The sequence below is a fragment of the Mobula hypostoma genome, chromosome 2, assembly GCF_963921235.1.
Source record: "Mobula hypostoma chromosome 2, sMobHyp1.1, whole genome shotgun sequence".
In the NCBI taxonomy this organism is placed as follows: Eukaryota; Metazoa; Chordata; class Chondrichthyes; order Myliobatiformes; family Myliobatidae; genus Mobula; species Mobula hypostoma.
In genome coordinates, this window is record NC_086098.1 from 173,529,327 (window position 1) to 173,555,271 (window position 25,945).

The following is a 25,945-nucleotide window of genomic DNA, read 5'->3' on the forward strand; positions in this document are numbered from 1 at the left end:
GCAATTGCTAAGGGTTCTAATACCAAAGTAAAAAGCAGAGGGCTCAAAAGACAACCTTGTCCAGTTCCACGTTGGAGTTTAAAGGGTTTAGAATTCTGAAGATTAGTAAGAACCCAAGCGAAGGGAAATAAGTAATTTAATCCAATGAATAAAATTAGGTCCGGGGGGACTTCCGGGTCATCAAGGGAATGGCGGCGTAAGGAAAAGGTCTCTCGACAAAAAAGAAGGTAAACTGCCCCAAAATCGAATTTAGACAAATACTTAATATTGCATAACTATATTAATAAAAGGGGCAAGGATGATGTCTAAGAACAAGAATAAAAAGTCCGCTTCGAAGGCTGATAAACATAAAGAGATGCAGCAAGGCGACGGGCCTAGCTCCCCCACGGCAAGCCAGGACGGAGATAATGAGGGGGAATCGGTGACTCTGTCTTTGATTCTCGGAGAGATTCGCGAGTTCCGACAAGATAACAGCAAACAGCTGGAAGATATTAAAGGAGAAATAGTAAAAGCTAACTCGCGGATAGATGAAGCCGAAGCAAGGATTGTTGGAATTGAAGAGAAGCTACAAAATGCCGAGGAAGTGATAGCAGAAATGCTGAAGCTACAAGACCAGCTCCAGTGGAAACTAATAGATCAAGAAGGCCACTCGAGAAGGGAAAATGTGAGGATCTACGGAGTTCCCGAAGGAACCGAAGGTAAACCCGGATTGATGATTCCCTTCGTGGAGAAGCTGCTTAGAGAGAACCTTGATATACCGGCCGCAAAAGACCTACAGATAGAAAGGGCTCACCGTGCGTTAGCACCACAGCCTCCGGCAGGCGCCCAGCCCAGATCGATTCTGATCAGATTTCTCAGTTACAGAACGAAGGAAGAGGTGCTTAAAAGAGCATGGCAAAAGAAAGGTTTCATGTGGAACAACTGCAAAATCAGTTTAGACCACGACTACGCACCGGGGATTCTTGCCAGACGGAAGGAATATACAGAAACACGGAGAGTCCTGAAGGAAAACAACATCAGATTCCAGACCCTGTATCCAGCTCGGCTGAGAGTCTTTTACGACGAAGGGACAAAAACTTACGCTACGGTGGAGGAGGCGACGTTGGACCTGGCGGACCGGGGACTACCTATTAAAGTTATCACCCAACCGGAGTCGCTACTGGAGAGGATTCAGCAGAAGTCGTGGCAGTTAGTGGGGCGAGGACGCTCCACTCGAACCAGAGTGTCAAACTACAAGGAAAAGCTGCAAATATTCAGACACGAATGTACAGAGAATACAGATTAATTAAGAGAAATGACTGAAAAGAGTAAATCGGACTTAAAAGTAAAATGAAAACTGGTAACTGAAAATAAACTAGGCGGAATAACTTGAATGATAGCAATATGGTCGAGACATAAATAGGAGAAAATTCTCTATGATTATTCAAACTGCTGAGGGCCCTCTAACACAGGGTGAAGATAGAGGTTATCCCTCTGAACTGAGGCGGGTCAGTGCTCAGGCCTCACTGTGGGAAGTCGGGAAAAATTTTTAAATGTTATACGTTCAGAAATGTCTAGGGTGTGGTTATATGTCTTGGTTTACTGTTGAGAAGGGATTGCTTACTGTTTGGTTAGAAAAGGAGAGAGCTTTTTTTCTACTAGAGAAAAGTGCAAACTGAATTGGTAAAAATAATTTCCTATAATGTTAATGGGATTTTGAATCCAATTAAAAGAAATAAGATTATGTCTAAATTGAAAAAAGAGAGGGCACAAATAGCTTTCCTCCAGGAAACACATATGAGCCAATCTGAACATGGAAAATTAAAAAGAATGGGCTTTAAGCATGTATTTTATTCATCATATAAATTGAGTCACAAAAGAGGGGTAGCTACTTTAATATCAAGTACTCTTAATTATGAACATATTTCAGAGACTGGAGACAAAGAAGGACGGTTTGTAAAAATCACAGGAAGAATAGAAGGTACAGAAATTACATTGCTGAATGTTTATGCTCCTCCAGGTAGTGAATGGTCATTTTATAGACACATTTTTGACCTAATGGTCAGTTCTCGAGGGGTAGTAATTTGTGGAGGGGATTTTAATATTAGATTAAATCCTATATTAGATTCTTCAAGAATAGTTACTCAGAATAAACCTCTGACTCGGAAAGTGAATTCATTGATGGAGGAGTTGGGAATTATAGATGTCTGGAGGGAGTTACACCCTACTAGTAAAGATTATACATATTACCCTTTCCCTCATTCAGCCTATTCAAGGATAGACTATTTCTTTATCTTTAATACAGATAGACTCAGGATAAAAAACTGTAATATTGCAACAATTGATCTGTCGGATCATAGCCCAGTCTCTATGTCTCTAATCCTGGAAAGGAAAATGAGGAAAACACTATGGAGGCTAAACTCACATATACTCAATAACCCGAAAGTAATGGAGAGATTAAGGGGAGAAATCAAAGAATATCTAGACCGTAATGACACGGGAGAAACATCACCAGTGATTTTATGGGATACATTGAAAGCTGTACTGAGAGGGAAAATTATTTCCATGACTACTCACATGAAAAAAATCAATGCACAAAAATTAGCAGACTTTCAAGGAAAATTAAAACAACTTCAAGTTGTAGATAGCAACAAAAGTAATTCAAATCGAAAACAGGAAATTAGGAAATTGCAAAGTGAAATTGATGATACTTATACGTTGGAAAGTCAAAGAAATTTTCTTTACCTGAGACAAAAGAATTATAAAGTAGGAGGTAAATCAGCTAGATTATTAGCATATAAATTACGAAAACAACAAGCAGACAATACAATTCATAAAATAAAGAATCCAAAGACAAAGCTTGTGGAGAGTACAATAGGGAAAATTCAAGAGAGTTTTGAAATATATTATCGAGAGCTGTACTCCCAACCCCGGGCCCCCAATGAGCCCTATATAGACAGTGTATTGAATTTTTTAGATCTACCTAAACTTACAGATTTACAAAATGAAAGTTTATTAGAACCAGTAACTGTCAAAGAACTGAACGTGGCCATCTCTAGGTTAAAGGCTGGAAAGTCCCCGGGTTCTGATGGGTTTACCTCAGAGTGGTACAAGTCCCTGAAGACACAGTTAGCCCCATTACTACTTAACACCTTTAATTGGATCTTGCAGAGAGGAGAAACTCCACCTTCCTGGAGAGAAGCGATTATTTCAGTTATTCCTAAAGAGGGTAAAGATAAACTAGAATGTGGCAATTATCGGCCAATTAGTGTTCTTAATTTAGATTACAAACTATTTACATCTATATTAGCGCGCAGATTGGAAAAGCTTTTACCTGGCCTAATCCATTTAGACCAGACTGGATTTATTCAACAAAGACAAACACAGGACAACATAAAGAGAACTCTGCACATATTAGAACAGGTTAATAAGAACGAGACAGAGACAATGACAGTAGGATTGGACGCTGAGAAAGCTTTTGATTCGGTTAGTTGGGCATTCCTATACAGAGTGTTAGGAAGATTCGGCTTTCAAGAAAGGTTTATTAAAGTAATTCAGACTCTATATGACAGCCCTACAGCCCGAATTAAGATAAATGGGGACCTCTCTGACTCCTTCATTTTAGAGAGAGGCACCAGACAGGGATGCCCAATTTCTCCTGTCCTTTTTGCGCTATATATTGAACCACTTGCCCAACTAATAAGACAGAGCGAAATCGTAAAAGGTATCAAGGTGGCAGGGATTGAACAGAAAGTGGCGTTATTCGCAGATGATGTTTTGGTCTATCTGAGTGAACCAGAAAAATCATTTATAGGATTGTTTACACTGTTGGATGACTTTGGGAAAATATCAGGTTATAAAATAAATGTAAAGAAAATGCAGGTTATTTCCCTAAATTATACACCATCCAAAAAATTGCAGGATACATACGATCTTAAGTGGGAAGCTAAATCATTAAAATATTTAGGAATAACCCTGCCGAAGGATCTTTCAACACTGTCACAGGTAAATTATGGGCCATTAATCTCAGAGATAAAAGCAGATATGCATAGATAGAATCTTATCCCCTTTTTAAGTTTAAATTCAAGGATAAATACTATAAAAATGAATATTCTTCCTCGGTTATTATATCTTTTCCGTACTTTACCAGTGGAGGTGGATGATAATCAATTCAGGGAATGGGACAAATGGATTTCCCGCTTCATTTGGCAAGGAAGGAAACCTAGAATTCGATATAACACCTTACAGTTAGGGAAGGAAGGAGGAGGTATGGTTCTTCCTTGCCTGAGAAATTATTTTTATGCCTCACAGATAACCCCTCTGTTATATTGGTGTAATAGGGAATATAAGGCTAGATGGAAGGAAATAGAATTTGGATTAGTTGACAGTTTTCCTCTTCAGGCCTCAATAGCTGACAAAGGATTGATGGCCCAGTTGGAAAAATTTAATAATGCTTGGATAAATCTTACATTAAAAGTATGGCAGAAGGTGGTTAATTCATGTGGAATTAATAACATGTTAAAACTCTTTAGATGGTGTGCATATGATACCGAATTCCTTCCCAACAGAGGAGATAAAAGATTTGAGCTATGGATAAAGAAAGGTCTTACAACCTACCTCTCATTTATAGATAAAAGAGTATTACAAAGTTTCCAAATCCTGCAGGACAAACATGGCCTAGAACATAATGACTTTTTTAGGTACCTTAAAATACGAAACTATGTTAACCAGAGTTGTAGATATACAGACCTATCAACAGTAGAATTAGAATTTTTCAAGATTCTGAATTCGGCTTGCAGTTCAATACCTAGTAAATCAGTTTCTCGCCTATATAATGCACTCTCCCATGCTAAAAATGTAAATACATTGTATATTAAAGAGAAGTGGGAGAAAGAAGCGGGGTTGGTACTTTCAGAGGAGGCTTGGGGGAAAATCTGCAGCTTTCAATGGTCCTCGACTAATTCTTTGACTTGGAGAGAACATTGTTGGAAAAACATTATAAGATACTTCAAGACCCCATATCAGGAAAAATATAAAGATACAAATGTGATGTGTTGGAGAAGGTGCGGCTCCAGGGAGGCAAATCATTTTCATATTTTCTGGGATTGCCCTAAATTAAGTCTATTTTGGGAAGGTATTCATAGAACATTAGTCAAGGTACTTAGGTCCCAGATACCTCTGAACTTTGAGACGCTCTATTTGGGGCGTGTATTGTTCCTTGAACAGAAGGAAGATATAAAGTTGCTGCAGGCCCTCTTAGCGGCAAGTAAGAAATCAATCACTAGAAAATGGCTAAATCCAATACCACCTACATTAGAAGATTGGTACGAAATTATCTTGGAAATATTTAAAATGGAAAAGTTGACTTACTCCCTGAGAACTCAAAAAGAAACATTTTATCAAATCTGGAATAAATGGATTGAATATATAACCCCAATGCGAGCAGACTTTAGATGACTCTCCTAATGATTTATATTGCTCTTCTCATCAACACAGTAATATTGCTAACGTAAGCACCCCTAGTCTAAATGTTTGTGTTTTTTTTTGGAAAATAGAGAATTAACACAAGTAAAGGGAAAGATTTGGGAAAGGGATAAAAAAAAATGAAAAAATTAAGTAAATAAGTACATAGGGATTGGATAATTATGTCTGCGGGCAGGAACAAGCACGAACAAATTGGGATATAAACACCTACAATGGTTGGTATATAGACTTGTATGCAACATTTTGGACCAGTGGAAATGGTCCAGAAGGGTTGTATGGAAACTATTATTACCATTTTTCTTAACAACTAATTTCATTACTTAGCCTAATAGGTTAGATTTACCACAGTACATAATTATCTATTTAAATGTTTATTTTCCTTTTATATCATCTCAATGTGTACTTAAGAATGTATAAATAATTGTAGTTTTATACATATAAAAAAATGGAAAAGGTTATATGTGTGAAAAAAGTGCAAGATAATTGTGAATTCCTTATCCAAATAAAAATAAAATTCAAAAAAAAAAAAAAATTAGGTCCAAAATTAAATTTTTCTAAGGATGTAGAAAGATAACTCCATTCAACACTGTTAAAGGCCTTCTCTGCATCCAAAGATATCACACATTCTGATATTTCCTTAGATGGAGAATGCATAACATTTAACAAATGCTGTATATTAAAATGGGAATATCAATTTTTAATAAAACCTGTCTGATCATCCAAAACTATAGAAAATATAATATTTTCAAGTCTGCGAGCCAACACTTTACATAAAATTTTAGTATCAAAATTGAGCGAAGAGATGGGTCTATATGAAAAACATTCAGTAGGATTCTTATTCTTTTTGAGAATAAGCGAAATGGAAGCTTCATAAAAAGACTGCGGTAATCTTTCTACCTTGACGGAATCTGTAAGGGTAGAACATAAGTGTGGTATAAGCAAGGAGGAAAAAGCCTTATAAAACTCTCCAGAGAATCCATCGGGTCCTGGGGATTTCCCAGAATGCAATTCTCAAATAGTCTGAGCTATTTCCTCCTGGGAAATGGGTTGATCCAATTGCCGACAATCGTCCATCAAAAGATTGGGAATATTTAATTGATCTAAAAAATTATTCATTGCAATATTATCATTAACAGAGTCAAAACAATACAATTTAGAATAAAATTTCCTAAAAGCGTCATTAATTTCAGAATAACACACATCAAAGTTGCTGGTGAACGCAGCAGGCCAGGCAGCATCTCTAGGAAGAGGTACAGTCGACGTTTCAGACTGAGACCCTTCGTCAGGACTAACTGAAAGAAGAGATAGTAAGAGATTTGAAAGTGGGAGGGGGAGCGGGGGAGTGGTCAGTTGTCATATCCCCATTAGTTTTACGTATTTCTTTAATTTGCTGCTTGGCTATAAATGGCTTCAATTGATTAGCCAGTAGCTTACCAGTTTTATCTCTATGAATATAAAATTGACTTCTATCTTTTAAAAGCTGGTTTTCAATTGGATACGTTAAAAGAAGATCATATTTAGTTTTGGTTTCAATACGTCTCTTATATGTTTCAGGATCTGGTACCGAAGCATGTTTATGATCCAGTTGTTTTAATTGATTAGCTAGTTTGTTTCTCTCTTTGTTAGCTTTTTTAATGATGTTTGCAGTATAAGAAATAATTTAACCCCGGATATATGCTTTAGAAGTATCCCATATAATAAGACTAGACGTCTCTTCCAATGTATTTTCTTCAAAAGAAATGAGTAATTTGATTCTTCATAGGTTTTAAAAAGTCCTCATCGGATAACAGAGTTAAATTAAATCGCTAAAATCTACTCATAGGGATAGGACCAGGAAGATTTAGAGATAGAAGTACAGGAGAGTGGTCAAAAATAGCAATCTCTTTATATTCGATTGATCGAACCAATGGAATCATTTGACTGTCAATAAAAAAAAATAGTCAATCCTGGTATAAGCATGATGGACATGAGAGAAAAAAGAATACTCCCTGGCCATCAGATGAAGAAAATGCCAAGCATCAACTATACCACATTTAGTTAGAAAGGATTGGATGAAAAAGCTGATTTATTAAGTGTGGCTGGTTTGACAGATGAGCGATCTAATACTGGATCTAACCAGCAGTTAAAATCTCCTCCCATCACACGAGAGTAAGTAGACAAATCTGGCAAAAATGAAAATAGACATTCAAAAAATCCCGGATCGTCTACGTTGGGGGCATATACATTAGCAAAAACAATCCATTTACTGTCTAAACTCCCTGATACAATAATAAATCGACCATTAGGATCTGAAACAACTTTATGCTGAACAAAGGAAACTGTATTATCCATAAAAATCGAAACTCCACGTGATTTTGCATTAAATGAAGAATGGAATTGTATATCCTTCCACCGAGTGAAAAAACGTAAGCTATCACAGCTGCGTTTGTGTGTTTCTTATAAGAAAATATACAGGGGTCAGGGGGTATGGAGGGAAGGCTGGGGCGGGGTTCTGAGTTGGATGATCAGCCATGATCATAATAAATGGCGGTGCAGGCTCGAAGGACCGAATGGCCTACTCCTGCACCTATTTTCTACGTTTCTATGTTTCTATAATGGGGGCTTTTAATTTTTTAATATAAGCAAACACTTTGTTCCGTTGAATGGGATGATTCAGCCCTTTCACATTCAAACTAAATAAGTTAATATTTCGAACCATTTTAAATACAAATAATCATGTAATTAAAAGATCTGGCCATAAGTTATTAAAACTAGAAGGCAAACCGTGAGGTAGTCAAACAGGCAATCATATAATCAACCCAACACAGCTCCCAGAGAGAAAAAGGCCCTAGTCCCTCCCCCACCCAAAGCCAGAAGGCTGACCAATAGGCAGTCAGCGAGCTAAGAACTAAGTTCCCTCCCCAAAAAATCCTGTTGACAGAAACCCCGGTCCTACAAGGTCAAATATGTCCCTACCAACACACAACATAAAAAGAAAAATAACTGAGTAATCGAAAATATAAAAGGATCAGTTTAAACAAATTCAAAGAAAGATATATTAAAATAAAGCCTCAAAAAGGGATATAATAAAAAAGTGTATAAAAAAAAACAAAAGACTGTATGTGAACAGCCAAAACGTAAGCTTATTGAAACCATATTTCAAATTCCTATTAACAGGAAAAAAAATTGATCAAATAAGAAATCTAAGTTTTAGACTTCAGCCTTCAGAAACTCTTTTGCGTCTTCAACCAACTTTATTCTTCTTTGCAATCTGTTCTTCAAAACAGTACTCAGATGGGAGGGAAACCGAAGGGATGGTTTAAATCCTTTATTGTAAAATTCCGACATAATTTCTTTATATTTCATACGATCAGCCATAACTTCAGGCGAATAGTCTTCCACAAATCTGACCTTGTAACCATGGAAATTAATCATTCCTAGTCGACAGGTATGGCGAATTAAATGGTCCTTAATATGAAATTCATGAAAACTTAGAATGACCGACCTGGGTCTCGCTGCTGACGACAAAGGCTTCGAAGTCAGTGAGCGATATGCTCAATTGAGCTTCGGCTCAGAAGTGAATAAAGCAGGGAATAGCTGTTTCAGAAAGTTTGCAAAGAACTTCGTAGGGTCAGCGCCTTCAATTGATTCTTCTAGACCCAGAATTCACAAATTATTTCTCCTGTTTCTGTTTTCTAAATTGATAATCCTTTTCACCATTTTCTCATTGGATAAGGATAACTCTTTGCAGAGTTTAATTGTATCTTCAACATCCTCAAGTGTCACCAGCTTTGCAGTATTTTCTGGAATTCGGTTCTCATGCTCAGTTAAAGTTTGTTGGATTGTATCCAATTTGCCATTAAGTCATTGAAACTCCTCCGATAATTCCGATTTTTGCCATTTAAGGAAGTCACTAATTGAATCCAAAGTGATTGGAGATTCATCTTCTGTTTCTCTTTCTTTTGCAGAAACTTTTGTTCTTTTCCCAGCCATGGTAGAGCAGTACTATTCTAGTAAGGTTTAAAAAAAAACTGGTAGGAGACAATAAAGTAAGTAGGATAGGAGCACTCTAAAACGATGCTACTCCATCAGCTGCCAACAGGGCTCTCCATATTTGGTAGGTTTCGATGAGACATTTTTTCTCCCACCACCCTTCCCCCCTCCCCCCCCACCATTCTTCTATACTTTCTATACTCCAGTGTATACAGGCCCAGAGCCGTCAAATGTTCCTCGCGTGTTAACCCGTCGTTCGTTCCTAACCCAATTAGAAATTCCATGTGACAACTCATCTAGGCAGCCTGCAAATGTCATCGTGCTTCTGGCACCATCATAGCATGCGCACACAATTTACTCACCGCAACCCATACATTTTGGAAACCCACACTGCCATGTGGGGAACGTACAAGCTCCGTACAGCGACGGGATTGAACCCAGGTTGCTGGCGCTATAACAGCGTTACATCGTCTGCTATATGCCTCCCCTTACGCTGACGCAGTAACGGGGTGTGTTCCATCCTAAAAAGTACTGTACACATTACTGCACTCTGCTGAATGCATATTAATGCTGAGAGAGTCCCTGACTTTGTCATTACACTAGTGGATTGACAAAGGGATAAACAAGTATGGAAAATTGTACAATACTGTGCAAAAGTCGCAGGCACATATATACAGCCTAAGACTTTTGCACAGTACTGTATTTGTCAACATGGAGTGGAAAGCGAGTTTTTAAATCTAGCACGTATAAAGGGTGGAGTGCTGTGGGAAGGGTGGGGGACAGGTGTCAGAGAAGGAGTGCTTTGGGCAGGGGGTTGGTGCAGGTGCTGACACATCCAGCCCTGATACACCAGGCAAGATCATTTGATTCCATACAATTGATTTATAGATCATTATAGAATATCTCTCTGGTACTTCCCACTCCCTCCCCTCTCCCTTTTCACAACCAAGATTCGCTCTCCCTGCCCCTTTCCCACTCTGTCCTCAACAGAGACCCATATCAGAATCAGATTTATCACCACTCACATATGTCATGAAATTTGACTTTTTTTGCAGAAGCAGCAATATGGTGTAATACATAAAATTGCTACAGTATTGTACTGTACAAAAGTCTTGGACACCCCAACAGCACATATGTGCCTAATACTTTTACACAGTACTGTACATCGGAAATAAACGTATTGCGTAAGAATTAAATGGAAACTCAATCCTTTCATTTCTTACGTCTTAATGGTTGAACCTTCTATAGCTCAGTATTTGGTGAGCTTGCCTGTTGTACTCCATTTGCTTTCTATTGAGCAATTAATTATTTTATTTTTTGGGACAGAAATATTCGTGTAATACGGAGGCAATTGATGGAAATATATGAGAGAGGGAGTCTGGATGAAGAGAAAAGACTTCACATGTGAGTTTTCTTTTACCTTTTGCCGATTGAGACAGGAGTTGACATCAGTTGCTTAAACAAATTAAGCTAAATAATTAGCTTGGATTTTAATTCTATTCAAGTCAAGTTTATTATCATGATCTACAGGTACAATGGAAAAATCTGCTGCAGTATCATCACAGGCAAGTAGATCAAACAATGCACTTGAATATACACTCAGTGGCCACTTTATTAGGTACACCTGCTTGTTAAAACAAATATTTATTTATTTATTGAGATGCAGTGCAGAATAGGCCCGAGTCCTAATGCCCAGCAATCCCCTGATTTAATCTTAACCTGATCATTGGACAATTTACAATGACCAATTAACCTAGCAACCAGTACATCTTTGGAATGTGTGAGGAAACCGGAGCACCCGGAAGCAACCAATGCGGTCACGGGGAGAACATACAAACGCCTTACAGCCAGTGGCGGGAATTGAACCCAAGTTGCTATTATGTTGAAGTTTTCTGCTAACCACCACGCCATTGTGCTGCCCCGTATATCTAATCAGCAACACACACAAAATGCTGGAGGAACTTCGCAGCCAAGGCAGCATCTTCCTATCTTCAGCAGGACAGGAGAAAAAAAGCTGAAGAGTAGATTTTAAAGGTGAGGGGAAGGGGAGAGAGAAATGCCAGATGATAGGTGAAACTTGGAGGGGGAGGGTTGAAGCAAAGAGCTAGGAAGATGTTGCTTGGCCTGCTAAGTTCCTCCAGCATTTTGTGTGTGTTGCTCAGATTTCTAGCACCTGCAGATTTTCTCTTGTTTGTGATCAATAGTACATGTCACCATAGAACACTTCTTTTGTTTCTTTGTCTTGTTTTAATATGCCAAATGGATCCATTCCCCTGCTGTACTCTGCAAAGTCATCTCTTCAACAGCCTTGTATAATTTATGTTTGTCGTGTGCCATGTGCCTGCAATTTTGCTGCAATTAATTTCTTCATTGCACCTGTGCATACATGGACTTGTGTAGGTGACAATAAACTTGACTTTTTTTTTAAAGAAACCAATTCTCTATTTGGAGCAACACACACAAAATGCTGGAGGAACTCAGCAGGTCAGGCAGCTTATATGGAAATGAATAAACAATCAATGCTTTAGGCTAAGACCCTTCTTCTAGACTGAAAAGGAAGGAGGCAAGTGACAGGAATTTGGATCCTGTAATATTTTACATTATGTGTGTCAGTTCCATCTACAAATTGCAGTGCAGTTACTTGTCAAGGCTACCCTGACCACAACGAGGGCAGCAGACTCGTAGGAACACAACCTTTTCAAGTTTCCTAACTCAGGTTGGACATCATCTTGAATTGGAAATGCGTTGTCCCTCATGGTCACTGAGTCTAAATTCCTACCCAACAGGCCTGTGAGAGTACTTCCCTGGATGACTGCAGCTTACCACCACATTCTTGAGAGCATTCAGGAATAGGCAAATCAAGGTTGATCTTACCAGCCGTGACTTGAGAAATGTAGGTGACAGTCACTAGACTAACTAATGTGAAAATTCTAAAATGCTGGAGGCACTCAGTAGGTCCATAAAATCATAGGTCAGGCATCAACTATGTAAAGAAAGATAATCCTTTCGGGTTGAAGATCATGCATCCAAACTGAGAAAGAGAAAAAACAAATTCAATGCAAATTTATTATCAGTGTAAATATACGTCACCATATACAACCAGAGATTCTTTTTCTAACAGGCATACTCAATAAATCCATTATGGAATAATAACCATAATAGAATCAATGAAAGACTGCACCAGTGGGCGTTCAACCAGTGTGGAGAAGACAACAAACTGCAAATACAAAAAGAAAGAAAGAATGATAATAAATATCAAAAACGTGAGATGGAGAGTCCTTGAAAGTGATTCCATTAATTGTGGGAGCATTTCAATGATGGAAGTTAGATTCAAAGTCAGATTTACTTACCACATGTACATGTGTTAACAAATACATATATATTTTCACATGTGTATATACAGCATAATGAAGTCTCTCATTTGAGTTAATAACCAGCATGCCCAAGGATGTGCTGAGGGCGGCCCGCATACTGGAAATGACATTGAACAATCTTGAAGTATTGCCACACTTTCCAGCACCAACATAGCACGTACGCAATGTTGACAACTCAATAGCACCACACACAATGTAAACACCAGAGGCAGCAGCAACAACAGAACAAAACAACCATATAAAAACAAGCCCCTTTCCCACTCTCTCTCCCTCACACACAAAGCTTCAATGCCAGGACAGGCTAGATGGCAGAGGCAGGCAATGGTGGAATTAAGTGTTGGGGAAGAAAATGGAGTTAGTGGACGGGTGGGCTCATTTGACTTGTCTGTATAACGTGCTGCTAAAGTTGTGATGTTATGGTAACGTACAGCAGGGTCTTATGGCACCTGGCCAGCAGGCCAAGTTCGACAAATTAAAGATATAAAAGAAGAGAGTGGCAAGCAAAAATGGCCAGTTCTGCAACAAACTGAGTGCAAGTTATCTGAAGTTGGAGAACTCAGCTGTGAGATCTGCAGGCTACAGTGTGCCCAGATGAAATATGAGGTGGCAGTCCTCAAGTTTACTGTGAACCTAGTTTTGATGGTGATCAGGCAGGAGGTACAGCAGCCTTGGGTCCCAGACCACTAGGTTCAAGGACTGTTATTACCTAGAACCAGCGTGGATAAATTCACTCACCTCAACACTGAACTGATTCTACAACCTATTGTCTCACTTTCAAGGACTCTACACTTATGTTCTCAGTATTATTGACTTATGTATTTGCACATTGGTTGTCTGTCAGTTTTTCTATGTAGATTTTCATTATATGTAGATCCTATTGTATTCATTTGTTCTACTGTGAATGCCTGCAAGAAAACGAATCTTGCATACTGGTGACATACTGCATGTACTTTAGTATTAAATTTACTTTGAACGTTCAATTCAACTGGCCATTCCAGTTGTCACCACTGACAGGGTGGTGCCATGAAAACAACTTCTTGCTCAAAGTCAGCAAGACTAAGGAGCTGATTATTGACTTTAGGAGAAGGAAACCAGAGGTCCATGAGCCCAGTCCTCAGAGACGGAGAGGTTTAGCAGCTTTAAATTCCTTGGTGTTATTATTTCGGAAGACCTGTCCTGGGTCCAGCCATATAAGTGCAAGAAGACCATAAGAAATAGGAGCAGAATTAGGCCATTCAGCCCATCGAGTCTGCTCTGCCAAAGCACGGAGGTGCTCTACTTCCTTAGGAGTCTGCTGAGATTCGGCTTGACATCTAAAATTTGGACAAACTTCTATAGATGTGTAGATAGATATTCCATTGATCCCAGAGGAAATTACAGTGTCACAGTAGCATTACAAGTGCACAGAAACACAAATATACAAATATTAGGAGAGAAGTAAGAAAGAATTTTTATTTAAATGTTACCTTAAACAGTCTGAAAGGAGGGGATCATCATTTTCCTGGCTATAGGTTGACTCATTGTAAAGCCTCATTATACTGGCCGAGGGTAAGAATGACCTCATGTACTCCTCTTAGGAGCAGTGCAACAAAAAAGTGCTCCTCTGTTCAGCCAAGGTGACATGCAGAGGGTGAGTAGCATTGTCCAGAATTGCCAGGATTTTCCATAGGGCCCTTTGTTCTACCACAACCTCCAGTGTGTCCGCTTTGACTCCTATAACAGAGCCAGCCTTTCTAATCAGGCTATTGAGCCTGTTGGCATCACCCGTGTGAATGCCATTGCCCTAGCACACCACTGCACAGAAGATTTTACTGGTAACAGCAGACTGGTAGAACATGTGAAGGAGAAGCCTCATACTCCAACGGACCTCAGTCTCCTCAGGAAGTAGAGGCAACTCCAGCCTTTCTAGTACACAGCCTCTGTGTTGGTACTCCACTCAAGTCTGCCATCCAGGTGCACCCCAGGTACGTGTAGGTCCTCACCATATCCAGATCCTCATCATCAGTAGTAGCTGGGAGCAATGCAGGCTTAGTCTTATCAAAGTACATCACCATCTCCTTTGTCTTACTGGTGCTGAGCTGCGATGATTCAGCTTGCACCATTTGACCATGTCCTTCACCAGGGCCCTGTATTCATTCTTCGTCCTCCCTTTATACACTTAACTATTGCTGTATTATCAAAGAATTTCTACAGATGACATGATTCAGTGTTGTATCTAATGTCTGAGGTATACTGGGTAAACAGGAAGGGAGCCAATACAGTCCCCTGTATGGCCCCAGTGCTGCCTATAGCCATGTCTGACACACAGCTCTGAAGCTGCACATACTGTGGTCTGCCAGACAGGTAGTCCATTATCCAGGATACAGTAGAAGTGGCAACCTGCATTGAATAGAGCTTTTCCCCCAGCAATGAAGGCTTTCTGGTATTGAAGGCACTTGAGAAATCAAAAAAAGCATGATCCTCATAGTGCTGCCCTGCTTATCCAAATGGGAGTTGGCTCTGTTCAGCAGGTAGATGGCAGCATTGTCAACTCTAATATGCTCCTGGTAGGCAAACTTCAGGGGATCACGGGCTGATCTGACCCGGGGTCAGAAGTGAGCCAGGACCAGCCTCTCTAGGGTCTTCATGATGTGTGATGTCAGGGCCACTGGACAGTAGTCATTCAAGACTTTCGGTTGGCCCTCCTTGGGTACTGGGACCACACATAATGTTTTCCACACAGTCGGGACCCTTTCCAGCCTGAAACTCAGAGTATATTGGCTGGCTGCATCGCAGCCAGGTATAGAAACACCAGTGCTCTTGAACAGGAAATCCTACAAAAGTAGTGGATGCAGCCTCGTCCATTACAGGTTAAGCCCTTCCTACTATTGAGCATATCTGCACGAAACATTGTCGCTGGAAAGTAGCGTCCAATGTCAGGGACTTCCACCACTCAGAGCACACTCACTTCTCGCTGCTGTCGATAGGAAGAAGATACAGGAGCCTAAAGACCCTCACCATTGGTTCTGAACAGTTATTTCCCCTCAATCATCGGCCTCTTGAACCAATGGGGATAACAAATAGACTCACTTTCAAGGACTCTTCATCTCATGTTCTCCATATTTATTGCTTATTTATTATTATTATTATTTATTTTTGTACTTGCACAGTTTGTTCTGCACTGTGGTTGAATGATCAAGTTGGGTGGTCTTTCATTGATTCTGTTATGGTTATTATTTCTATAGATTTATTGAATATATCTATAAGAAAATGAATCCAGGGTTGTAGCACTGGAACTGTGCTTAGCTACACAGTCATATGTACAAAACAAGAAGAGCAGAGGGCTAAGCACACAGCCTTGTGGTGCACCTGTGCTGATGGAGATTGTGAAGGAGAAGTTGTTGCCAATTCAAACTGACTGGGGTCTGCAAGTGAGGAAATCGAGGATCTAATTGCACAAGGTGGTATTGAACCAAGTTCTTTAAGCTTACTGATTGGTTTTGAGGGGATGGTAGTATTGAATGCTGAGTGAAGAGCCAATGAAATAGCATCTGCTGTTGATCTATTGTGTCAGTAGGTAAATTGGAGCAGATCCAGGTCAGTTCTCAGGCAGGAGTTGATGTGTTTCATCACCAAGCTCTCAAAACACTTCTTCAGTGTTAATGTACTGGACAATAATCATTAAGGCAGGTTACCACATTCTTCTTTGGCATCAGTACAATTGAAGCCTGCTTGAAGCAGGTGGGTACCTCAGACTGCCAAAGCGAGAGATTAAAGATCTCAGTGAACACTCCAGCCAGTTGATCAGCACAGGTTTTTAGTACTCAGCCCAGTATCCCATCTGGGCCGGATACTTTTCATAGGTTCACGCTCTTGAAGAATGTTCGTAAATCGGCCTCAGAGACTGAAATCATGGGATCATTGGGGTCTGTGGGAGTTCGTGATGGTGCCTCCATGTTTCAAAGGTCAAAGTAGGCATAGAAGGCATTGAGCTCATGTCAAAGTGAAGCCCTGCTATTGTCTATATTGCTTGATTTTACTTTACAGGACCTGATAGCGTTCAAGTCCTGCCACAACTGTCAACCACACTCATGTTCCATGGGTTCATTGTCCATATTTCTTAGCAGCCAACTGCCTGGTGTGGGCCAGAAACGTGTGCTCCGTAGACAGAGCTGTTTCTTTGCGAAGCTGTTATTTTAACTTGCATTAAGAACCAAAGACTAGTCGCTTGAATTAATTAACACAAGAAAGTCTGCAGGTGCTGGAAGTGCAAAGCAACATACACAAAATGCTGGGAGGAGTCAGCAGGTCAAGGAGCATCTATGAAAATGAATAAACAGTCAACGTTTTATAGGACTGAAAAGGAAGGAGGAAAACGCCAGAATCAAAAGGTAGGGGGAGGAGGAGGAGGCTAGCTAGAAGGTGATAGGTGAAGCCAGGTGGATAGGAAGGGTAAAGAGCTGAAGAAGAAGGAATGTGATAGGAGAAGAGAGTGGACTATAGGAGAAGGGGATGCAGGGGGAAGTGATAGGCAGGTAAGAAGAGCTAATGGACCAGAGTGGGGAAAGGAATTTTTTTTACCAGAACAAGGAATTGACATTTGCCTCCATTTGGACAAGAGCAGGCCGTGGACCAATGTGCTGGAACAGGAATGGGAATCAGAATTAAAATGTTTGGCCACCAGGAAGTTCTGGTTTTGGCAGATGGAGCAGAGGTGCTCACTGTCTGCTACATTCACATAATTTCACGACTCCAGAATAATCCCGAACAGCCTGCAGCAGTCAGTTTTGAATTCTCCTGCTTCAGATAACTCCTACTCGCTGTTTGTAGTGGGGGTAGCCATTTTTACTCGCTGTCATCCCTTACTTATCACCTAAATTTCACAATATTAGGAACATGTCAGACAGGCGGTGCACATCGCTTGGAGGGAAAATAAATCAGCCATGATCAAATGGCAGACAGACTTCAAAGTTAAAAGTAAGATGGTTATCAAAGTATACATATAGCATCATATCCTACCTTGGATTTATTTTCTTGTGGGAATTCACAGTAAAGCAAAGAAATAGAATAGAACAATGAAAAACTACACAGAAACATAGACTGTTAAATAACCAATATGCAAAAGGTGATCAATACAAATTTGAAACAATAAGTAAATAAATAATACTGAGAACATGAGTTGTGGAGTGCAAATACAAAAAACTTAAATAATAATAATAAATCAATAAGCAATAAATATAATGAGCATGAATTGTAGAGTCCTTGAAAGTGAGTCCATAGGTTTTGGAATCAGTTCGGTGTTGTGGTGAGTTAAGTAATCCATGCTGGTTCAGACACCTGATGGTTGAACTGTTCCTGAACCTGGTGATGTGGGACCTCCATCCCGATGACAACAGTGAGAAGAGTTCTTGGCCTGGATGGTGGGGTTTCTTGATGATGGATGAGCCAAATGGCCTAATTCTGCTTCTATGCCTTACAGACAGAAAGGAGCTTAACTGCCCACTTAATGAGTACATTGCTTCATCCTATCACTGAAGTCCTCTTTGTTCACCCACTCTCCCTTCCACCTTCACCCACTACATCAACAAAATCATTTTCTTTTAATTTAGATTTACTTTCCATTCTGATAAAAGATTTCTTTTCTGTGGCTGCTGTCTGACCTGCTGAGATTTTCCAGCACTTTTGTTTTCACGTCTGATTTCCAGGGTCTGTCGTACAGTTGCTTTTCATTGACTTTAAAATTTGTTTGAGGAAGTTCTGTAACATTTGTCTTTGTTGTGTTGGTGTTTAGAGATGGCTATGAAGTTGCAATAGCCTATTTTCGAACCGGATACAGTCCAGATGATTACCACAGTGAAGAGGTTGGTATTTTTTTTTTATTAAACTTGCCAGTGATTTAATTACAACTGTCTCTTGTTAAAGGTGTGTAGTTTTTGTTGACTTGGAGTCATAGAGCTCTACAATTTCCCCCGGGATTAATAAAGTATGATTATGACTATGACTAGCACAGAAACAGGCCATTTGGCCTATCTCGTCCATGTCAAGCCGTTATTCTGCCTAGACCCATCAGCTCACACGTGGGACTAGATATCCATACCCCTCCCATCCATGTACTTATCCCAACCCATCTGAAATTTAGCAATCCACCACTTCTGCCAGCAGCTCGTTCCACACTCACACCACCCTCTGAGTGATGACGTTCCCCCTCAGGTTTCCCTTGAATATTTTACCTTTCACCCTTAACCTATGATCTCTTGTTCTCATCTCACCCAGCCTCAGTGGAAAAAGCCTGCTTGCATTTACCCTATCTCTACCCCTCATAATTTTGTATACCTCTATCAAATTTTATTTTATTTTTATTTAGCGATACGTTCCTGGCTCAGCAACTCACCTATTTAATCCTAGCCTAATCATGGGCCAATTTCCAATGACCAATTAACCTACCAACTGGTACATCTTTGGACTGTGGGAGGAAACCCCAGCACCCGGAAGAAGCCCGCTCAGTCACAGGGAGAACGTATGAACATCTTACAGATGGCGCCAGAATTCAATCCAAACTGCGACGCTCTGAGTCAAGCTAACCACTATGCTACTATGGCATCCTCATTTTCCTTATCCCAGGGAATAAGGTCCTAACCTTTGTCACCTGGATATTGAAACATACATAGGAATGCATGCTTTGTGTTAACAACCAACATCGTCTGAGGATGTGCTGGGGGCAGCCCCCAAGTGTTGCCATGCTTTTAGTATCAATATAGTATGCCTACAACTCACTAAACCTTACAAATCTCTGTTTTTGGAATGTGGGAGGAAACATACTTTATACTTTATTGTCGCCAAACAATTGATACTAGAATGTAAAATCATCATAGCGATATTTGATTCTGCGCTTCCTGCTCCTTGGATTACAAATCGATAGTAAATATTAAAAATTTAAATTATAAATCATAAATAGAAAATAGGAAAAATGGAAAGTAAGGTAGTGCAAAAAAAAAACCGAGAGGCAGGTCCAGGTAGTTGGAGGGTACGGCCCAGATCCGGGTCAGGATCCGTTCAGCAGTCTTATCACGGTTGGAAAAAAGCTGTTCCCAAATCTGGCCATACGAGTCTTCAAGCTCCTGAGCTTTCTCCCGGAGGGAAGAGGGATGAAAAGTGTATTGGCTGGGTGGGTTGTGTCCTTGATTATCCTGGCAGCACTGCTCCGACAGTGTGTGGTATAAAGTGAGTCAAGGACAGAAGGTTGGTTTGTGTGATGTGCTGGTCAAGGGGAGAATGTACAAACTCCTTACAGACAGATGTGGGAATTGAACTTGCGTCACTGGCTCTGTAATTGTGTTATGCTAACTGCTATGTTACTGTGCTCCCCACCCCCGGAAATCCAACGCTAACTTATCATTTCCCTACAAGTCAAGTCCTCAAATCCTGGCGATATCCTTGTAAAATTTCTCTATACGTTTTCAATCTTGTTGGCATCTTACTTGTAGATAGGTACAGCACTTTGACAAACAGGCTAAAGCAGGTGAGGGTAGCCAGCGGCCATACCCTAGTGAAATAGGAATGTACCTGCCCCAGCATGTAAAGTGAGCTCTGGCGAACTGGGCAGATGAGATCTGCAGTGAGATCCATTGGCCAGGAAGGCGTTTCTGCAACATTTCATGGAGCGCAAAAGGCATGATAAGGCACAGAAAACGTCATGATCATCCACTGAAACCAAGGAGGACCCCAGTTCGTGATGCTTGTTCATACCACTGGGCCTAGACATCTGAGGTCCAGAGAGTGGAACTGTGCCAGGGCAACAGCTTTTCCTTTTTAAGTACGCTCCTGCACATGTTTCCTGTCATCATTGGATATGATAGACAACCACCATACCATACCAGATAGGATTTCTTTAACTTGTTTTCATCTTGTCACTTGTTCTTGATATCCTTGCTCTTGCTTGTCAAAGTCACCAAACCGTTGGCTATACAAGCTTGAGCAAGAGTATAAAGCAGTGTTTCCCAATTTTTTTAGCCCAACACCACCCCCCCAGCACTTTCATTCTTGCCAACACCCCACCTAAAGCACCTTCATTCTTGCCAATGCCCCTCTTAGGCACAATGTCCTTTCCAGCGCCCTCATAGCATAAAAACATGTCTACTATATGCTAACATGAGAAAAATGACTCTGCTTTAATTTTTTATTTGTCTTTAAACCTAGCTTACACAATACCTGTGCGCTGTACAGCAGCTTCAATAGCAATGTGATCCTTGAGCTTGATAGTTTTTAGCAAGAGTTGAAATATCTAGTTCAAGTTGTGACAGCAAAAGCCTTAAGTTCCCATACGTAACAATGTCTAAGGGGTTTCTGTTTTTGTGAGTATGTGATTCACTGCACTGAAGCCTCTTTCAACAAGGTAGGAGGATGGAAATGCAATGAAGAGCAGTTTGGCTCTTCTCCAAAGACCAGGAGACTTTGTATGACAGTGTAGCCACATTCCACAGAAGCTGACATTTTTGAAAAGCATTTTAGCTTCTTCATCATTCTGAATTTCAATAATTTCTCCTTGCAAGCTCTCTTCCTGTTCTTCCACCTTGCAAAGAAATGGGTTAATTACCCAGACTGGAATTTCCAGATTGTTCAAATCCTTGAATCAATTCTGAAAATCCTTCTTTAGTGACTGCAGGTGTAAGCAGTAGTCTTGCAAATCACCACCTGTGAAAGAGAGTGCTGTACTTTCTATGCTGGGAAACTGTGAGAGCATTCTTCTCCCAATGCTTTGCTTATATATTTCCAATTTTCCACTAAAAGTGTACACTACACTTTTTGCCTGGATTAAATTGAAATTCTCACCATGCAGTTTCATATTTAGAATGTTCATTTGTCATACAGATTGGCTAGGTATGCCATATAACATATAACCATATAACAATTACAGCACGGAAACAGGCCATCACAGCCCTTCTAGTCCGTGCCGAACAAATCTCCACGTAGAAGTTCTATCTTGTTTCCCAAGCTCTTGTTGACTTTGAGCAATAATTCAACCACTCTGTCAAAAAGATAAAAGAAACATTTTAAGCAGCAGCCTTTTGACCCCCAACGCACTTCAGTGTGGAGAAGCAAGTGTTCAAACTCCTCATCGTTATCTTGGCATAACTGGCAAAATATTCTGCTATGTAATGGATGAGCTTTAATTTTGTTGATAGCAGGTATTACAAGAGTCGTGCTTGAAAAAAGACTCATGCTGAGGTTTTTGGCTGTGAGATGTTGACGAATTACACATTGGATTGCAAACAGACTTGGAATTGCTTTGTTCGTAAATGCCACCAAACCAGCATGACGACCTGTCATATCTGTTGCAAAAGAAATCATGTTCCTTATTGGAATACTTTTATCCTCAATATACATTTTGAGCTCGTAAATTGTTTCTCTGTTGATATTTGTTTTGTACCTTTTACAAAAGAGATTTTTTCATAAACTTTTCCATCTTTGATAAATTATATATGCCATTAGCAACGTCTTTTCTCGCACAGTTACCTCATCTATTTGTATCCCAAATTCTGATTTTTGTAGCTATGTGCATAGTTGATACTCAGTATCTTCACTCATTTTGTTAATACGACGAGCTACAGTTATTACTCAGATGAATTGATTTTAAAATTTCCAAGGTAAGGACATGTTCGGCACAGCTTTGTGGGCTGAAGGGCCTGTATTGTGCTGTAGGTTTTCAAAAATACTGGTATCCATTTTGAAAACAGTGGTGAGCACCTCTGATAGAGCAGGCATTATTAATCTTTCACCAATTGTATGAGATTTTCCACACTTTGCTATCATTTTGGAAATGTTATAAGTAGCAATGAAACCACTATCAACGTTATTTTTAGCTTTCTTGGCAAATGACTCAAGTTGGTTAGGGAGGTTCAGTCGTTAGGTATTAATATCGAAGTAGTAAAATGGATTCAGCAGTGGCTGGATGGGCGACGTCAGAGAGTTTTGGTGGATAACTGTTTGTCAGATTGGAGGCCGGTGACTAGTGGTGTGCCTCAAGGATCTGTACTGGGTCCAATGTTATTTGTCATATACATTAATGATCTGGATGATGGGGTGGTAAATTGAATGAGTAAGTATGCAGATGATACTAAGATAGGTGGAGTTGTGGATAATGAAGTAGGTTTTCAAAGCTTGCAGAGAGATTTAGGCCAGTTAGGAGGGTGGGCTGAAAGATGGCAGATGGAGTTTAATGCTGATAAATGTGAGGTGCTACATTTTGGTAGGACTAATCAAAATAGGACATACATGGTAAATGGTAGGGCATTGAAGCATGCAGTAGAACAGAGGGATCTAGGAATAATGGTGCATAGGTCCCTGAAGGTGGAATCTCATGTGGATAGGGTGGTGAAGAAAGCTTTTGGTATGCTGGCCTTTATAAATCAGAGCATTGAGTATAGGAGTTGGGATGTAATGTTGAAATTGTACAAGGCATTGGTGAGGCCAAATTTGGAGTATTGTGTACAGTTTTGGTCACCAAATTATAGGAAAGATGTCAACAAAATAGAGAGAGTACTGAGAAGATTTACCAGAATGTTACCTGGGTTTCATCACCTAAGTTATAGAGTAAGGTTGAACAAGTTGGGCCTTTATTCTTTGGAACATAGAAGGTTGAGGGGGGACTTGATAGAGGTATTTAAAATTATGAGGGGGATAGAGTTGACGTGGATAGGCTTTTCCCATTGAGAGTGGGGGAGATTCAAACAAGAAGACATGTTGAAAGTTAAAGGGCAAAAGTTTAGGGGGAACTTCTTTAGTCAGAGAGTGGTAGCTGTGTGGAACGAGCTTCCAGCAGAAGTGGTTGAGGAAAAAGCCTCTGACTATCCATACAATCAATGCCTCTTATCATCTTATACACCTCTGTCAGGTCACATCTCATTCTCCGCCGCTCCAAGGAGAAAAGGCCGAGTTCATTCAACCTATTCTCATTAGTCATGCTCCCCAATCCAGCCAACATCCTTGTAAATCTCCTCTGCACCCTTTCTATAGTTTGCACATCCTTCCTTTAATCAGGTGACCAGAACTGAGCACAGTACTCCAAATGGGGTCTGACCGGGGTCCTATATAGCTGCAACATTATCTCTCGGCTCTTAAACTCAATCCCACGGTTGATGAAGGTCAATGCATCGTATGCCTTCTTAACCACAGAGTCAACCGCGGCAGCTTTGAGTGTCCTATGGACTCGGACCCCAAGATCCCTCTGATCCTCCACACTGCCAAGAGTCTTACCATTAACACTATATTCTGCCATCATATTGATGAACCATCTCACACTTACCTGGGTTGAACTGCATGTGCCACTTCTCAGCCCAGTTTTGCATCCTATTGATGTCACCCTGTAACCTCTGACAGCCCTCCACACTATCCACAACACCCCCAAACTTTTTATCATCAGTAAATTTACTAACCCTTCCCTCCACTTCCTCATCCAGGTCATTTATAAAAATCACAAAAAAAAGGGGTCCCAGAACAGATCCCTAAGGCACACCACTGGTCACCAACCTCCATGCAGAACATGACCCGTCTACAACCACTCTTTGCTGTCGTGAGCAAGCCAATTCTGGATCCACAAAGCAAGGTCCCCTTGGATCCCATGCCTCCTTACTTTCTCAATGAGCCTTGCATGGGGTACCTTATCAAATGCTTTGCTGAAGTCCATATACGTTACATCTACGGTTCTACCTTCATCAGTGTGTTTAGTGACATCCTCAAAAACATCTATAGCCTGGCACACTCAGCAGCCATTCCTGCCTCAGAGTCATCTGCTGCAGAATCTCCTATCTGTCCCCCTAACTATCGCTCCGCCCGACTTCACCTTTCCCTTCTGAGGTTCAGAGCCAGCCGGAGTGCTGTTGGTCTGGCTGCTGCTGCCGTGCCCAGATAGGTCATCCCCCACAGCAGTGTCCAAAGGGATATACCTGTTGCTGAGGGGAATGGCCACACGGTCATCGTGCACTGACTTCCTTCTCCCTTTACCTCTCTCGGTGTTCACCCATCTACTTCCTGATCTCTGCACTCTAGTCTTATCCTGCTCAAAAGTCTAATCTATCAATTGCTCTGCCTCCCAGATGATCCTTAGTTCATCCAACTCCAGCTCCAGCTCCTTAATGCAGTCTTTCCTGAGCTGAAGTTGGCTGCACTTCCTGCAGGTGTAGTCATCAGGGAGACCATCAGGTTTCATGAATTCCCACATTCTACTGGAGGAGCATTCCACTGCCATATCTGCTACCCTGCCTGCACTTGTACAATGGTTAACCAAGACCAAATCAGCAATAACAAAAAGAAAAAAACTACCCTTCTTACCTGTTTCTTTGGCCTCATCCTCTTCTTGTCAAAGCCTCTAAAGTTTTCACTCTGACTCTTGCCCCCACTCCAATGACGGCCACTCTGCTAGACCCTCTCTCTCTTTTATGGTTTTAAAAAAATAAGAAAAATGCCCATGCAAGGAGAAATAACTCAACACATTTGGTGGTGCTCCGCCTGCCTTCCACTGCCATCGAAGCCACTAACGCTTTCCCTGCCTGCGCACTGGCTACTGTTTTTTTACCATTCATTGAGTACTTACCATTCATTGAGGGTCTGGGGCACATTGCCACAATTTACAAGCATGTTGCCAGGTCTGGAGTACCTGAGTTATAGGGAACGATTGAATAGGTTAGGATTTCATTCCTTGGAATGTAGAAGATTGAGAGGAGATTTGATAGAGGTATACAGAATTATCATGGGTATAGATAGGGCAAATGCAAGCAAGCTGTTTCCACTGAAGTTGGGTCGGACTACAACCAGAGGTCATGTGTTAAGGGTGACAGGTGAAAAGTTTAAGGGGAACATGAGGGGAAAGTTCTTCACTCAGAGGGTCATGAGAGTGTGGAACAAGCTACCAGCACAAGTGGTGCCTGCAAGCTCGATTTCAATGTTTAAGCAAAGTTTGGATAGATATGTGGATGGTAGGGGTGTGGAGGACTATAGTCTCAGTGCAGATTGATAGGAGTAGGCAGTTCAAATGGATTCAGCATGGACTAGATGGTCTGAAAGGCCTGTTTCATTGCTGTACGTACTTTTCTATGACTAAATAAACAGAGCTGTGACATGCAGGTCTATGGAACTGGTGCACAAATGTGGCGTTAAGCTGT

At 40.6% G+C, this 25,945-nt stretch overlaps 1 protein-coding gene across 1 annotated transcript in view; it reads left to right on the forward strand.

Moving 5' to 3' along the window:
- gss (glutathione synthetase) overlaps positions 1-25,945 on the forward strand; it is a 130,733-nt gene that overhangs the window by 73,515 nt on the left and 31,273 nt on the right. The window contains exons 8-9 of the mRNA XM_063041089.1: positions 10,762-10,839; positions 18,580-18,649. Coding sequence (XP_062897159.1) covers positions 10,762-10,839; positions 18,580-18,649 — 148 coding nt within the window. The remainder of the gene's footprint in view (positions 1-10,761; positions 10,840-18,579; positions 18,650-25,945) is intronic.